Source organism: Gavia stellata, chromosome 4 (genome assembly GCF_030936135.1).
Source record: "Gavia stellata isolate bGavSte3 chromosome 4, bGavSte3.hap2, whole genome shotgun sequence".
Classification (NCBI taxonomy): domain Eukaryota; kingdom Metazoa; phylum Chordata; class Aves; order Gaviiformes; family Gaviidae; genus Gavia; species Gavia stellata.
The window spans coordinates 41,431,313-41,448,452 of record NC_082597.1 but is presented as its reverse complement, the minus strand read 5'-3'; the positions used below and the strand labels follow the sequence as shown (position 1 = coordinate 41,448,452).

The following is a 17,140-nucleotide window of genomic DNA, read 5'->3' as shown; positions in this document are numbered from 1 at the left end:
ATGGACTATGATTTAATCAGCCAGAGGACTGGAGAAGTACAAGAAACACCTATGTGGTATATGAACAATTCGGTAGGCATACTTCTTTCTTTGAAATTAATCCATAGGAATCCATTTCCCTTCTTCCTCCTCCACTTCTTATTCCCTTTTAGTTATTCTTTTAGTTTTATTAACTAATGTACTGCTTGCTGTCCTGAGGATACGAACTCTTAATTGAGGTTCCAATCTGCTATGGCTACCAAACTATCCACTGCTCTCGGGAAAGGGAGGATGAGAGGGGAGAAAGTGTGGGTACCCCCAGTGGCATCCCCAGTGAATGCTAATAACCACCTTTTGCTTCTTATACCCTCCCCCACTGTAGTAATTTAAAATAAATGAAGTATTAGTCTTCTCGTTCTGCCCCACAGCTCCTCTGCATGCTGTGAAACAAAACGCGTTGCTGAATATTTTTCAGGATAATCTACTGTGGGATAACTTTTTTTAACACACTTTAGGTCATTTACCCTTCAAAGAGAAACATAATCTGCTTTCAAATTACACTGTTCCAAATAAGAAGATAACAGACTCAGTTCTCATCTCCGGCTGCTCTTGCTATGTCTCAACAGCACACAGCAGCCAGAAAGCTGCCAGACAGGAGCAGTGGAGGATCTCCTAGGGGCACCGTTCAGTGGAAACAGGCCAACGCAGCTGGTTCTCTACCACCTGTCCCCACCCCACTGCACAAGAGGGCTGCCATGGGACAGGGCCATGTGCCGGGCTCAAGCAGTTGGGCAGTCACAGCAGCCGCTACGAGACGGAATAAATTCGAGAATGAAACCACCATCTGCAAGGCAATTGAGAGTCACCCTGGCTACTCCCACAGCTGCAGAGTTTGCCCTATGCAAACGACACCCTTGGAGAGTAGCAGAGAAGGACTTGTGAAGCCAGTCTGTGCCAGGGTGGACCCTGGAAAAGCACATTTACACTATGAAGCTGTGCCATTCTGGCATCTGATTAAAAAAAAAAATCTTCAGAAGAGGCACCTGAAGTGTGAAAGCACCCTAGAAGAAGAATGAGAGAGTCCTGTTCACCCGACAGACACCTTCATAGAAAATCAAACAAACAGACTAGGTCCTCTACTAGTACAAACGGGGGCAAGACCACCATAGAGCCTCTCCTCTGCTCCAGGCAGCAAAAAAAAAAAAAATAAATGGGACAAAGGCAAAAATAAGATGGCATTTGTGCAGGTTTTCCAACAAAAAAAAAAAAAAACTCAGGTAAAGGCAAGCCTGAAAGGTGAATGTTACAGACACTTGACCATCTGAAAATGAGGGGTTGGACTGGCAACAGTTACGAATCTCTGAAATGCGTGGTTATTTTCCCACCGCTGGCCATAAAAAGTGGGAACAAACAGGCTAAATTGCTTGTTCCTGTATGAAAAATATGATTAAAACTTACCTAAACCCTGGAAGAGTGACTGGTCTATAAATAAATAAAAGTACACATCACTCTCCTCCCTCACAAATACTGTATCTGTCACTCAACTAGACGTCAACTAAGCCACCTGCCTCAGTAATCCATTTTCACTGCACAGAGTGCAGTTACTATGGTAGGTATACAGGATAACACTGGTTTGACTGACAGATGTTCAGACTGGTGCAGGAATGTGTTCACCTTCACGTTGTCCTGGGGTGAGATGCCTCCTACAGATTATTTGGCACTTCATTTTTGCTTTTATAGCAAGAGCATGACTCTTACGGAAACATGTTAATAGACTCTTGCTACTTCTTTGGATGTCAGAAAGCAGAATTAATGTTGATGCCAAGGACAGAGACCTTAACGAATAAGTTAATGAAGTCAAATATGACAGCAGAACGTAAGAGGCATAAGGAGACATGAAAGAATGTAGTACAGAAAGCAGAGCACAGCTTGAATGTTCAGCTTTCACTATGAGTTATATTGTCACAGTAGATACTACTAAGCATATGCTCATTAGTACACAAAAGGAAAAGGAAATAGAGTCTTTCCTCCTCCATCTCCCTCCTTCCCCTACTTGTAATGTGGGAAATGGGAGGAATTGCAGGGACTTCACACTACTCTCCTCTGAGCAAACGGCAGGGAAGGAGTGGAAAGTACTGAGAGGCTCAGACCTTTTTTTCTTCTTCATTAGCCAGATGAAGCAATGCTCTTGAAGGTACGGAATTGCAATCAGGATGCTGCTCCAACTGCCATCAGGCCAGGAATCACATATGCTGCCCCTCTCTCTGCTCCCTGTTATTGCAGGCAAGCCATAAACCTACAAATTACCCACAAATTAAGAAACTGAATTGTGCTTTTCAACAGTCTTCTTGCTACTACATACAAAGTTAAGTACACCGCTGCCACCAGATACTTACAGGTCATCTTCCCAGCCAAAACCAAAACAAAACCATGTTCCCAAACTCAAGTCTTTCAACTCAATAATACTATTTGCAGACTGCAGCTGAGAGTTTATGTTAATAAAATAAATATCACATTTAAATACTGCATGTAGTACAAGTGCTGACAGAGAGCATTTTTTTTAAAGGAGTAAGCACAATACATGTACAATGTTTTCCTAGTGCATTCGACTTGCAAATTCAACCAGAAATCAATAACATGGATTGCAAGATTGCAATTTATGTTTTTAACAGATTCCCTGGCATATTCAGTTTAGTATGGATGCTGATCACGTAAGTTTTTGTTTGTAGCATATTTTGTAGCTATAGTATTTAAAAATTAATAAACTAAAAGTCATTTTCAATATACAAACCTGAAACAGAATGGGTAAACAAATATTGATGTGGTGAATCTGAAAAAGCTACGATTTCTTTGGATTACTATTACTACTAATATTACTACTAATATTACTAACTATTACTACTAATATTACTATTTCCCACTTAACTAAAACAATTCACAATAGTAAGCACTAAACTGGTAAAGCTATTTGTAGAACCAGCCTTTCTGTTGTTACTACAGAGAAAATTTCATACAAGAAAAAGAAAGCACAAACACACCTATCCATGTTGATAACGTGTGCGTGCTTTTCTAGCTCAGTATAACTGCCCATCTCCCATCACATTCTTTGTAACACGTATTTTATTTTTAACTGTTTGATGAAAGCTATTTTAGGGAAGGCAAGAGTGGGATATTTGTAATAAAGACCAAAAAATGAATGAGTATCACCGTACCACTATCAGAGGAGCATTCCGGGACATATAAAGATTAAACATTACAAGTCTGCACTATACCACGCTTCAGAAATATGCCTGGTGCTTCCTGCATTAGCTGCTCTCTGTTTATCAGATAAATGTGTGGCCTCCCAGTGGTAAGCGACGGGCTAACAAAAGTTACTTTTCAGGTATAGATGGGCTTAGAAAGTAGAGCTCAACTCTGGAGCTGGACTAAATTCAGGTTGCAGAAGAAGAAAACTTAATTTTAATTGAGGACTAATTGTACTTTTGTTAGTTAAATCATTCTGCTGTAATCAATTTGCTTACCCACAAAGAATTATCTGGTGTAAATTGCTTCAATGCTGATTAATAAATAATAACTGATGGACAGACTTTGCTGGCAGTTAATAGCCGGCAGCTGAAGAGAGGGCCTAAGGCAGAGCCTCAGGCCTTTAACCCAGGTAGTCATTAACTGACAGAAAATGCCTGGTCTTGAGGTCATTACTGCTATTACATAAACATATTAATGTATTTTTCAAATACAGAATAATTTTCTAAAAGCTACAGGCTGAACTGCACAATAAGTGCAGGGTTACTTCAGAAAGAACTGATGGTTTTGCTTTTTTCTAGTAACTAACAAATGACAGAACCCACTGGGGAAAAAGTTATTCTGAATAGTTGTTCAACCTAATTTTTTTTTTTTTAGGCTATTAATGAAAGTCAGCTCTTCAGTCTCCTCAGACTGATCACCACACTGCAGATGAGGGAATACGCAGCCCAGATCTCCAGCATCTCAGGGAAGGCTAGAACCACTACACTACCTCCAGTCACCTTGTCTTAAGGACAGGTATAAAACCATGGTCCCATGGTGCTGGACCTAAACTAACATGAGCTGTTGGACATGCACTGATTCTGACCTAAGTCTGCTTCTGTGACTCCGTTCACCAGCCCTTCCTGGGCAAAAAGGATTTTTCCCTTGTGCAGAATCAAGCAACTATTATTGCACAGATCACATTTGTGAGACTACTCCATCTTTTTGTGTGATGCCAAGCCAAACTGAGTGAGCCCCCAAACACAAGCCTAAGAGAATTCAGTGCTGGAGCATTTATGCAGGCTCTCTGCAAGCCAGAGAGCACTATAAAACCAGTAATTATCTTATTCTCCTTTAGCCAGATTATTACAGCTCTTCCTCATTGGCCAGGATAAGACTTAGCTGTACTGTAAGGTATTGAATTAAGATTTTTACTAACCAGGAGCTTGTGATCTCTAATTACATCTTAGATAAAGTAATAACAAAACAGCAGCAGTGCAATAAAGGTTGGCCTTATTGTGGTATGACTCTTCTCATAAGATCTTTCTTAGCCTCAAGGTCTTTCTCTGTATCATGACAAATTACTCAGCACTAATGACTCTACAGTAATGTTTAATAAAACTAAAAGCAAGATGTACCTGGCTGTAGAGGTCTCTTCAAAATGTAATGCGCATGATTTCAGACAGCCAGTGGAGGTCCTGCCCTGCGCAGCTGACCAAGCTGTGGTCAGGCCCACACAATGCCAGCCCTGCAACATATGCTGCAACTATTTTGGAATAGGAGCGGGAGTAGCAAAAGTGAAACCATGCAAAATTCTTCTTTCAGCACTGTCTTCCATCGACATTCCTCCTCCCACTCACCACCACTCAGCCAGATAGCCACTTCCTTTCATTGCTGCTCACTCCCATCTGCTCTGGCGCTGCTACACTTGCTCTTCCAACCCCTGCACCCACAATTCCTCCTGATTCCAATCCTTTCCACGCACTTTCCTTTTTTTCTTTTTAGCAGATAATCCCCCTGACAAGAGCCACTTTAAAGCTGTCAGTTGGCACTTTATTTCCGTACCTATCTCCACACCCCATCCACCGCAAAAGAGAAGAATGGTAGACAATGAATCTCCCTGAAAAATCTCTTTCCGGCAATGCATTCATCTCCACTGATATACTCTGCTTTGCCCCTGAGCACTCACTCCTTCCACTAACTGAAAAGAGAGAGAATAAGAAGAAAAAAAAAAAGGAATTAAAATAACTTATGGGACAGTGAGAAGGCATGCAGAATATGGTGAGTTTCCATGTCCATCTGACAAAGGAATGAGAAACAGAGGGTTTGGAGAACAGAAGTACAGCTAAACATGAAGTACAGTAAAACTAAATCCAGACAGGGGAAAAATAAAGTAACAATAGTAGGAAAAGGCCTGGTGGATTGAAAGCACAGATAAAGACAACAATGAAGGAGAGACACAGAGGTGATGTGACAGACATTACAACCCAGCCAGCACTATTCTGCTTTCAAGAATTACTGACAAAGAACATACATAAGAGGTATGATTAGGAAACACAACATAGGAGTAGAAGCAAGCAAGCATGTGAAGGTAAGTGGAGTTTTCTGGACTACTGTACTGTGCAAAGATGACAGTACACAGATCCCATGAATTTCACCAACTACAGCTGGCACAACTGCTAAAGCCATACAAAGATCAGCTAAGGCTGCTTGTAATGGCATCCCTCCTCCCTCAATACAGCATTTCCTCAGGCAGCACCCTGGTAGAACTATACTGCTCCCTAATCCGCAGCAGCATAGATGACTGCACCACGGTCCTTTCCACAGGAATCAAGCCCCTGCTCAAAGGCAAAGGCAGTTGCAGTGATTTCCTGTAATCCCAGATGAATCTGAACAACGTCTGTAATGCATATAAGAAGTCAACTCTGCTTTTAAATTACTCACTCTGGAAGGGATTCTGGTCAGACCCATATGGGCAGAAGAGTTATGCTAATGATTCACATCCACTGATCTATGCTCCTGGAAAAGCACTGCTTGTCTTAATTCCCCTTTCCAAATTAATTTTAGTGTATGAAATATAGAACATCTTAATGTCTGCAAGAACTATACAGGACATATCAAAATTACTATTTTGATTGGCTACCTAAGCTTTCCAAAAGTCAGTTTCTATTTATAACTTGATTTGTATTTGAATCTCATGCTTTGAACTCAAAATTAATTTTAACATATGTCATTCTTTGAGAAAAACTGAACAGCTAACATTTAACCATTTTTGAGGAACAAACCTGCATTTAATCTCACTGTTTCTTTTATTCCTCAGGGAGTTTATCCACCCTTGACCACACCAGTTTAGTAAGACTGATCAGCTGGAAGAGAGGTGAGATTTTAATCATTAGCAAGCTGTCAAAATTTGAAAGGACACTTCCCTACCCCTTAGCCCACACACACACAAAAAATTGCTTTGTGAACCAAAACCAGGTTCAAGAAAGTGCCAAAACACAAGCAAAAGTACATGCAAGCTGAAGTCTTTTAGGCGTCTACTATATGTCTACAAAATAAATACAATATACATTGCATTAATTGAAATAAGATTCCCTAATGCAAGAAATTGCCCATGCAAATGCTTCAACATGGGGGTTCAGTTAATTTTCCTGAACATTCATTCATTCATTTTTAGAAGCAAACTTACTTTTATCACACGTTTACATTCATTGCCATGGATATGGGAGCACTAAATTTTACTGAAAAAGGGGCTTCAGAGGAAACCAAGAAGTTTAGAATTCCATGTGCCCAGTTTCAGGTAATTTCAAATTCACCCAGTAGTGTCCATGAACTCCTGGTATTGCAATACGAAAGACTAAAAAGATAGATTACCTCAGCAATTCATCTGAATGAACACAGCTCTGAAGTGTTTGCTTGAGTTCACACCTTAGAAGATACTCTTTCAAAGAAACTGAACAACAATGAAAGATGATCAGATCATAAATGGACTGAAAAATAGCAAAATATATTAAACCAATAACTCAATGTAAACTATCTTGGTATTCCTGGGCATTAACATACCTCTGTGATAAGGGTACTGTAAAAAACAAGAGCTAAAACTCTAGACTAACCGAACAATTTTATTGGATAAGATACTATCTCAACCTATATAGGCTTTTGGTCTTCAAGTCTTTGCGAAGATTATCCACCGATTTGCATAATTGTTGGCAAAGTCCTGTACAATGGTACTGTCAAGCTGGTGGAGCATATATTTGTATATCCTATATGCACTGAGCCAACAGACTCAAGCATAACTATCAGGCCCTAGTAGCCACAAATTCCTAACAAATTAATACTTGGATGTTCTCTCTGGATTCCTGTTAAACCTAAAGTTTTGAGAACAGTTTTGCCAAATATGAGAACAGCAGGAAGTCATCAATTATTGTCTATAAGACATGAGTGTGCCTCTGTCTTCAATGTATCAAACATACTCAAGCAGCAAAAGTCTGCAGGATACAAGCTCTGAATAACACTACAAGAAAATGTGTCAAAAAGGATGTCGGTCATATCTTTCAAACTGATGGTCCCGAGGTCCATCCCCCACGTTTCATGCATTTGCTTATGCCAGTGTTGGAAGCTGAACTGCTTGCAGCTGTTTCTCAGATGAGTCTAGGACATTTCAAAGTGGGGTAACAGGCTAGTATTATGTAGGACAAACTTGCAAGCATTACACTGTATTAGAGCACAAGGAACACAAGACCTACCTACTGGAGTATACACCAAGAACTTCCACCTTATTAAAGGAGAACCTCAACCAACCAGTGTTTTCTAAAGCTGAAAAATACCAGGCCATTCTTAGCTTAAGACTAAATCCTTCAGCAGGTGGACTACATTACAATGAAAATCATCAACTCCTTCGTGGATAGAAGTCTGTTTTGGTACTGGTTGATAGAGAGTAAGAAATGGCCTGATATCCCACCCTGTTCGACTAGGCCAGTAAACACCTCCTCTTTATCAGGGAGAGTAGTGATAGGATGAGGTAACAGTTTTAAACTGAAAGAGGGTAGATTTAGATTAGATATTAGGAAGAAATTCTTCACCATGAGGGTGGTGAGGCACTGGAACAGGTTGCCCAGAGAAGTTGTGGATGCCTCAACCCTGGAAGTGTTCAAGGCCAGGTTGGACGGACGGGGCTTTGAGCAACCTGGTCTAGTGGAAGGTGTCCCTGCCCATGGCAGCAGCGTTGGAACTAGATGATCTTTAAGGTCCCCTCCAACCTAAACCATTCTATGATTCTATGACTATTATAACAGCCAGAGGCAACCAATTCCTTGTCCCAAGGGCAATCCCTCTTGTACAGATAATTAACTCTCTTCCCACTTCTCCCTCGCTATTTCTTTGCCTTGGGACTTGTGAGGTCCTTTTCAAAATTAACTCAATTCACTGAACTGACAGAGAAACAACCTAGACAAAAAAAGAGACCACACAAAAAAAAACCCACAAACCCAAAGGCTTTCAGCCATTGCAGCTAACCACTGGGACTGTAAGCATGGCCTCAGCAGTTCCCACATCCTTACACTCATAGATTAAAGCACCTCAGAGAACCACTTCCTCCTCCCCTTTCACAGGGCCAGAGGGTAGTGTCATAGTCTGCTGGCCATGGTATGAAAGGGCTGTAAAGCAGTGAAAGGCCCCCAGTGTCCTACCCAGCTGTTACAGTGACAAAAACAAGACTTATTTCCTGATCACTTCAGTATGGCCTAAATGAGGGATACCAATGCAGAGGGTTGTCCTGGGTCCACCTTCCATCAGCGCAGCCTTGAATCTGTACTAGGGCTCTGGCAGTCACACAAAAAACTGGATCAGAGAACTGATTTGGTTGAAAACTTTGAAAATTTTAATTTATTTTTTCAGGTCAGTTTTCAGCCACATCATACGGCTATACAGAGCTGAAGGCTGGCACAAGGAAGGCAAAGAGAAGGTGCGATCAGCTCCCTCCACAACAGCTCAGTGCTTAGGCTAGCTAAAAGTGGTTATGGAGACCTTTCCTGACCTGATCAGCCATGGAAGGGAGGCCTGCAGTCCTTCCTCATGTCCCCAGGCTACAGCACAAAGTCATAGAGCATTTGCAGAAGTATAAGGTAAACACCCCCTTTGCTCAGGCACACAGCTTAAACTGCCGCCTAGCCCTCTGCTTCCAGAGCTAGCTCTGTTTTGTTATTCACAGTAACTAAGAAGGAAGGGTTTCTCTGTATATTCACCTGAAAACTCAAGATGACAGCGCTGTGAAATATTCTATTAAGCTGACAGCGTTTCTCATCTATGTTTTGGCTTGTTATACAGTTCTAAGCTTCATATTTGTAAACAAAACCAAAACTGACATAAATAAAGGATTTTCTCCCTTTTTTTTCCATGGCATAACTCCTGGAATCGTGCCATATTTGGAAACAGCAGCTTCAGAAAGTTAGTACTTCCATCAACCTGGACCTCCACAGGAAGCTGATAGGTTGTAAAGTCCTGCTGCTGAGCAAGAGCTCCAAGATAGAAATTACTTTATTGGCCTCCTGAGCTAGCACACAGCACACCAAGGGACATGTCAGTACTGAAGGAAGGAGACTGGAAACCCTGCCAGTATTACTACTTTCTTTTAATAAATAGTCCCACAAGCACTGGTATTGAAAACACTACAAGAAAAACAAGAGAAAACTTCCCAAGAAAATCGAAGTGAAGTGAAATGCCATATTTAAAAGCTTGAAATTTCATCAGACAACCACACCTACCAAGCTAACCAGTTACAAAAAGCATCAGACAAACAAAAAATGTTAGACAAACCTTCAGGAAAGGTCCCAAACAATACACGCTATCATTAAATAACCTGGCAAATTTTAGGAGCACTAATCAAGAAAATTCTTTAAGTACTTGATGTTATGGTCCCTTACAAAACATGAGGGTTTTCAAAATAACGACATGTATTTGATACAACATTAGAAATACTTACAACTACTCCACTCTTGGTGACTGTTTCCCGGTATGTAAAATTGCACACTGCCCAAGCTAGGTAATATGTGGACATGAGAGGGGTCTGTGAAAAGTGATCTGTGACCCATCCATCTTCTTCAAAAACAGAAGTTTCAACTGGCATGTTCGACAAAGATAAGTAAGTTGCTTGATGCCTGATGCTGATTTTGAAAGTGGCTTTGTAGATGGGCTCATCAAAGCAAGGAAAGGCTTTTCTCGCATGAGTAGGAGAAAACTGTGTAACACTAAGAAACCTAGAAAAGAAGCAAACAAAAAAACAAAGCAATTACTAACTGTGCACAGCACTAGATTCATGGACATACCAAATAAGACATTGCTTGACTATTGTGGTTTAAGGGGGGGGGGGGCGACGACCAAAACTGTACAAAGTATACAGTGTTTGAACACTGCTTTATCAATTTCTTATTACCTGTACTGCAATGCAAGTGATAGAAAGCAATGGTCTACAAATTTCCTACAAATTTGCAGACACCACACTGTTGTTAAATAAATAATCCCTGGCCTCATACCAAACTTCAGGTTCTAGCAACAGTTTTGTTCATCAATATGTAAAAAAAAAGTTAGCCAATATTGGTTATATGATGTAAAACAAGTAAGCACAGTCCTCAGTTCAAACCAGGATTTAACAGCCTTCAGGGAGCTCACTTTGCCCTGAGACACCAACAGGGCGCTTTGCCTTTCTTTGGGCATGAGAACTTACGGTCACATAGTGCACTCAAGAGGGTCATTGTTTTCCACTGCTGATTACTTCTCAACCAGTTGCATGTAAGTCTGAGACACACTACTATACAGCACTGCTGTGACTGTGCAAGTCCAAAAAACCATTCTGTCAGCTTTGCAAAATTACAAATATAAGGAAACGGTTAAACAAGCAGAGAGTAGTTCACTGCTCTTCTACATGTGCTTTTCTTTTCTGGTGTATTCTACAGGAACAAATCGATGTTCTAAGTTAATGGGTCAAATTATGAAAAGATCTGTGAAGGAGGAAAAGACATTTATTATGCCACTGTAGAGAATGGGAAGGCTTTAGTTTGACAATAAAATCTGTAACTGTTTTCTCTGGAACTAAAGAGATTTTAATCCAGATAGAGAATAGGAACCTTTCTGGGTAGATACTTATATTTACACATTTGGAGAAAACCCACGTGCAATGATCTCTTTGCAGAAACAAGAAGCTACACCTAAAAGGTTGAATTATGGGATTCAATAAGAGTGTCTTCTGGAGGCATGCAGGATGAGAAAATTACTATAAGCCAACTACGTAACTGTAAAGGTAGCACATATGTAGGCTTTTTGAGTGGTATTGATTCATGTCTCACTTTCCAAGGTTCCATTAGTACAAATAACCATGCAATTTTAGATACCAGGTAAACATTTATCAGAATTTTAGAGGCTGACTAATCATCTGTTATTCCTCTGACGGAAGAGGATGGGTGGATAGATTTGATATAATGAAAATAGTAGTACCTATTATCAGTCCATAAGCATTATTCTGCAATATGATACTCTCTAATGCTGAGGGAGGAAAAAAATAGGTAGCCCATAAGGTAAATAAAGCATCTAATTAACTTCTTCTAAAACTTCTGGGTTTTACACATATTTTGGAGCATTATTTTGTAAAAAACAATGAAGAAATAAACTTCCGCAAATGTTACAATTTTATCTTGCTATAGTGCATCCATGCCTGAGAGAACTAGATATATGTTTTCCGGTGAAATTATCGCCTCTTTCAAATAAGGCTAATTTTTTTAAAACTTGAAAATTTTTTCCACCACTGAAGCAGTTACCATTGGTCTTTTTTCTAAAATAAAAAGCCTTATTTAGCTAGTAATTATTGAAGGAATGCATCATATCGCATTTTTCTTGTTTCTTTATAAAACATGGATAACTAAAATCATAATTCTGCATAAAGTTGCAAAATGTAAGGTAAAAAGTTGGTGCCAGGTATTCCAGTGTCAATCCAACAAAACCCCATATTATCAGTGGATTTGCACTAGTGCAACAAAGCCAAATCAGCCAATTAAATGAAGCAAAGCAACTTAATTTATATGCAAAGTATTTCAAGTGGACCTGATTCTGCATTCTAGGCACACTCTAAACAGCTACAGACATCAACAGAAGCTTCAAGTGAGCATGGAAAACTGTACTGGCCTGTTATTAATAAAGCAAGAATTATGAACTTCCCTCTGCAATTAACAATTTTAATGAGCTCAGACACACATGTAAATGCATACTTGGGGATTACTGTATATATTCTGACACTCTCTAAACAAAGAAGCTTTTTCCCCCCTCACACTTCTTGGAGATCCTATCAGTACTCTTTAATATTTGTTACGTGTTAGGCCATTGAAACAAGTTCTTCACCAGACTAATAAAACCTGGTAAACTCTGCATCTTTTGTACTTTCACAGATAGATAGATATACCCGCATGCACATAACTGCACAAACACTGGGCAGTCAATATTTCATACTAAAAATACATCAACTATCAATAACAGTGATATTTATAACATGTGCATCACTATCAAACATCGATTTGCTTGTTGTGCCATAAAGCAAAACAAACAAAAAGTTAAAAAATGCTTCCCAAAGACTAAGCCCTTACACATTTTAAAAAAAAACCCACCACCGAACAAAAACATAGTCTGAGTTTATCTATTTCTCTCTGTGTTAGGAGGAAAAAACAAGCAAAACTTCTATAGCACCAAAAGTGAAGACCAGGCTGAGTATTTCATCCATCTCTCTCCACACCTCTCTGGGCACTGACATTTTTATCTCCAATTCCCCAAAATATCACCATAAAAAGTTGTACTTCTGGGAATGACAGCTTTGCAGCCTGTCTTCTGAGCATACCCAGGGCAGTAATTTGCAGGAGTTTTAATTCCACCTCATCTATTAAAGGAAGACATGTTTTTCCTCAACAACCTATCTGTGCTGACATCTTAGTTGTTATAAAATGAAAGAATATGTCTGCTTGTTTTGTCTGAGTGATGTAGGAAAGTTTTTTTTCCTTTTCATTTATGCCAAAGTTTGTTGTTCATTTAAATTATGTGTGCATATTCTTATGGTACTCTACAGTAGCTCTGTATTAAATGTCTGTTGATTACTGCCAGTAAATTCTGGCACATAATGCAAAGTAAATTTGTAGCATACCACTTGCATTTCACATTTCAATTAAAGTAGCAAAGATTTCAGTAAGAAAATAAATACTTTTATGTGGCTATCAACATTTCAGGCTGATTTATGACTTCCACCTGTGAAGACCACAGAAAATGAACTAACTTTATGAAGAAGAAAATATAAAGTGAAGGCATTACTATGTTTGTGAAGCCTCACAGTTAGCCAGAGTTATTCACTCCTCATGTACAACAAAAGTGAAAAATCATGGTTTAGACCCTTTTATAGCAACCGCTACTCCAACAATGTTGCTGTATTTTAATCGAATATAAAGATGTCAAAAAGCTGAAGTCCTGCTGGAACATCAAGGTCTCTCAGAGCATGAGAGAAGCCTATCTACCTATCATAGTAGAAGCCATCCATGTTTAAGGACCAGAAATGGTTACATGTATTACATTAAAAATAGGTTATTAATCAAAATGCAAACTGCTACACTGCAAAAGCACACTCTGAACAAAGAAGCTCCCTGGTCTAAAATGTGTATTATTTACTTCATACTACAGTGAGTCGTTAAGTCTGTGGCAGTTGAAAAGGAGAAACAGTCCTTCTATTAAACACCTGAAACTATAACCACACACTAATTACAGTTTTAAAAACAGCTTTTTACTGAAAGAGATATAAATGAGCTGGTATAAAGAAAAAATGCCACTGATTTCAGTATAACAATGCTACCTTACACAAGGTAAGGATCTCACCCAATATGACTATATTCAAGTGTATTAAAAACAAAGGAACTTGTATCTGAAAAGTTACACAAAGAGTACTGGGAAACACATTTTACCATTGCCTTTCACTCCAGTTCTTAAGCTAGCTTGATGATTCAAAAAGTAAACAGGCCTTTTTTTATTGTTAAAATCATAACTGGGGCATCAGTACTGAAGTGTAATAAAGTAACTTTGGAGAAATGTCACTGCAACACCTATTTGACAGTTCAATTATTCCTATACAAAGTCTAAATACACAATAATAATAAATGCTTAAATAATTTCTTGGGTTTGTAAGGTGAATTATACCCCCTGCTGCCAGCAGTATTTTGTCTTCCAATTTGCCCATTTCCATACAGGTCTGCATAAACTCCCGATTACCCCAGTCATTCACTCCTCAGTGATGAATGGCATTTTATCCGCATCTTTTCCTGCAACCATACTTTTCCAAATTTCCGTTTTATTCCACTGCGATGACAAATCACACAAACTTAATTTCAATCGTGCTTGCGGTTCTAACATCGGGCTGTTTAAAATTGTCAGTAATCATAGTAACGAAAATATGTTTTAATACAAGGGCTGTTGATTTAACTGAGTTGGCGAGCACTCTCTCTGTGTCCGACTTACTTTTTTTGCTCAATTCTTCCAACTATAAACTCTTCACTTCACAGCATAAAACAGTAAGATTCAGGAAAAGAGAACCTGTCACTGCACGGATGTTTCAAGATAGGACAGCTTAAAAAGCAACTAATTCTAAAATGATAAACCCTGCCAGAATTATCAGGAAGCCCATCCCATCTTTCTTTTCTATTACAAAGCCTGATTGTAGTTAGAAGAGAAAACCACCTAAAAAAAAAAGCACCTCTGTAACTGCCTGAACGGGGGCCTCCATCGTGACCCTGCCTACCATAACAAGGGCCTCAATAGGGACCTAAGGACTACAATAACAAGAGTAAATACAGAACAAGATCGAATCTTGTTCTGCATGAAGACCTTGAAAGCTGACCAGGTTTGCCATGTCACAGGGTGTAAATCTGCAGCGATTCAGTTGCAGCAGGTGGCATAAATGTATTCAACGTTATGTGAAATCACATCCCGCCTTTTTCTTCCAATAATGAAATGGAAACAAAACAGCAGAGAAGCTCCGCTCCCCTACACGCTGCTGTTCGTGACCTGGCGAGGCCCTGTCACACGAGGACACACAGCAGCTGGACACAGACACGGAGTCTCCGTTCCGGGATTGCCCCGACAGGGACACAGCGGGCGGTATGTTTTAGTCCTGCCACCCTTGCAAGTTCACTCTTTACCGCCCGTCCGTTTCCAAGCCGCACAGGGGCATCTCCTGACGGGCGGCCAGAGCCCGCAGCCTTCCCACCCGAGGCGGGGGGCGCGCTTCGCCGGAGGCTGAGCCCTCCGCTCACCTGGCGGCGGCCCCGGCTAACCCCTCCACGGCCCGGCCCGGCCCGGCCCGGTCCCCCGCACGGCCCCAGCCCCAAGCCGCCCCCCAGGCCTGCCCCGCGCCCGACCTGCCCCCGCGCCCCGCTCGCTCCCACACACCCCCTCAGCTTCTGCCACCCTCCAGCCGCTCTCCCGACCCCGGCCGGTGGGGCGGAGCAGGGAGGGGCTCGTAGCCGCCCAGTGCCTCCGCAGCTCCGCCTCCCCAGCACCAGCCCTCAGGAGCGGTCGGACGGCGGAGGGGACCCCGGCGAGACAGGCGGCTGCTGGAGGCGAGGCCCGGCCCGCGCTCACCGACCTGCCGGGCGTCCCGCCGCCCTGGCGGCCGTTGGGCGGGGGGCCGCCCCGCCCGCGCGCCGCTCCCCACCCCACAGCCCCCTCCCCCGACAGCCGGCCGGGCCCCGCGCCCTCAGCGCGCCCCGGAACCGCCGGTGCCGGGCGGCGCGGCGACCGCGGCCTCACCCGCCTAGCGGCGCCGCGGCCCGCCGGGTCCTAGCGCCGCCCCGCCCGAAGTTCGGCGCCGGCTGGCGCGGAGGGGCGGCGGCCGCCAACTTCGGCCCGAGTTGAGTTGAGGCGACGCGGCCGCTCCGCTACCTTCTCTCGCCGTGGAGGACGTAGGAGCTGCGGAAGAAGCCCAGCAGCTCGTTCTCGATGAGGGCGTTGTAGATGATCTTGAGGTTGTAACTTTTCTGCACCTCCAGGCTGCGGTTCAGGACGACGACGAAGACCTGGGTCTCGGGGTAGAGGAAGGAGCGGGCCACCCGCACGCCGCCCGCCAGCCTGTCCTCGGCCACGCGGACCGCCTCGATGTGCATGCGGTGGGCGTGCAGCACGATGTAGCGGCTGGCGTTGCGCACCTCCAGCTGCACGTTCACCTCCCCGCTGAAGGTGAAGTTCTCCATGAAGGCGCTCAGCATCAGGTTGTAGTGCAGCGGCCGCAGGTGCCGCGGCAGCCGCGGCCGGGCCCAGGGCGGCAGCTCGCGCCGCCGCTGCCACTCTTCCTCCTCCTCCTCCTCCTTTTCCTCCACCGCCGCCTCCCCGCCCCGCGCCGCCTCCTCCTCCGGCCGGCCGGGGGGCTGCCCCGCACCGGGGGGCTGCCGGGCCGCCCCCGAGAGGCTCCCGTTGCCGCCGGCCCGCGGCGGGCCGTCGGCGGCGGCGCCGCACTCCTCGAAGCGGACGCTGAGCAGCACGGCGATCATGGTCACCGCCAGCAGCGCCAGGATGGAGACGGCGAAGCCCAGTACCAGGCGCTTGTGCACGGCGATGTGCCGCTCCGTGGTGCGGGGTCTCGGCCCCGCCGCCTCGGCCCAGGGGCCCGGCGACAGCCCCCGGCTGCCGTTCCGCAGGGCGGCCTCCTCTTCGATCATCATGGGGGTGACGGGCGGCCGCTTCTCCCGCTTCTCTTCCAGGGCCATCACGGCAGCGCCGCCCCCGCCTCCCGCGGGGCCGCCGCCCCCCGAGGGGGCCCCGAAGGCATGGGAGGCTCCGAGGCAGGGGGGCCCTCGGCCCGGGGGGGGGACGCTCTGCCGCGCCGCCTCTCACTTCCTGACGAGCCGCATCACCCTGGCTGCCGGCAGCCCCGCCGGGGAGCGGCCCCCGGGCGAGGGGACGGGACGGGGTCGGGCAGGAGCCGTCGACGGCGGGCGCTCCCCGCCGTCCGGCCGCCGGGGTCGCGCCGCGTAGGCAACTTGTGCGGCTTCTGCGGGGCAGTTCAGCACATGCCGCCGAGCGCACCTCGGCGCCAAGGGGGAGGGCTCTGCCGCCCCGGCCCCCCCGCTAGCGCCACCGCCTGCGGGGA

General features: G+C 43.9%; 1 protein-coding gene across 1 annotated transcript in view; it reads right to left on the bottom strand.

The window, feature by feature from the left end:
* Positions 1 to 16,757, bottom strand: part of TRHDE (thyrotropin releasing hormone degrading enzyme) — a 211,988-nt gene extending 195,231 nt beyond the window's left edge. Inside the window, exons 1-2 of the mRNA XM_059817016.1 lie at positions 15,937 to 16,757; positions 9,965 to 10,238 (exon numbers count right to left, since the gene is read on the bottom strand). Coding sequence (XP_059672999.1) covers positions 9,965 to 10,238; positions 15,937 to 16,757 — 1,095 coding nt within the window. The remainder of the gene's footprint in view (positions 1 to 9,964; positions 10,239 to 15,936) is intronic.
* Positions 16,758 to 17,140: the final 383 nt, after the last annotated feature.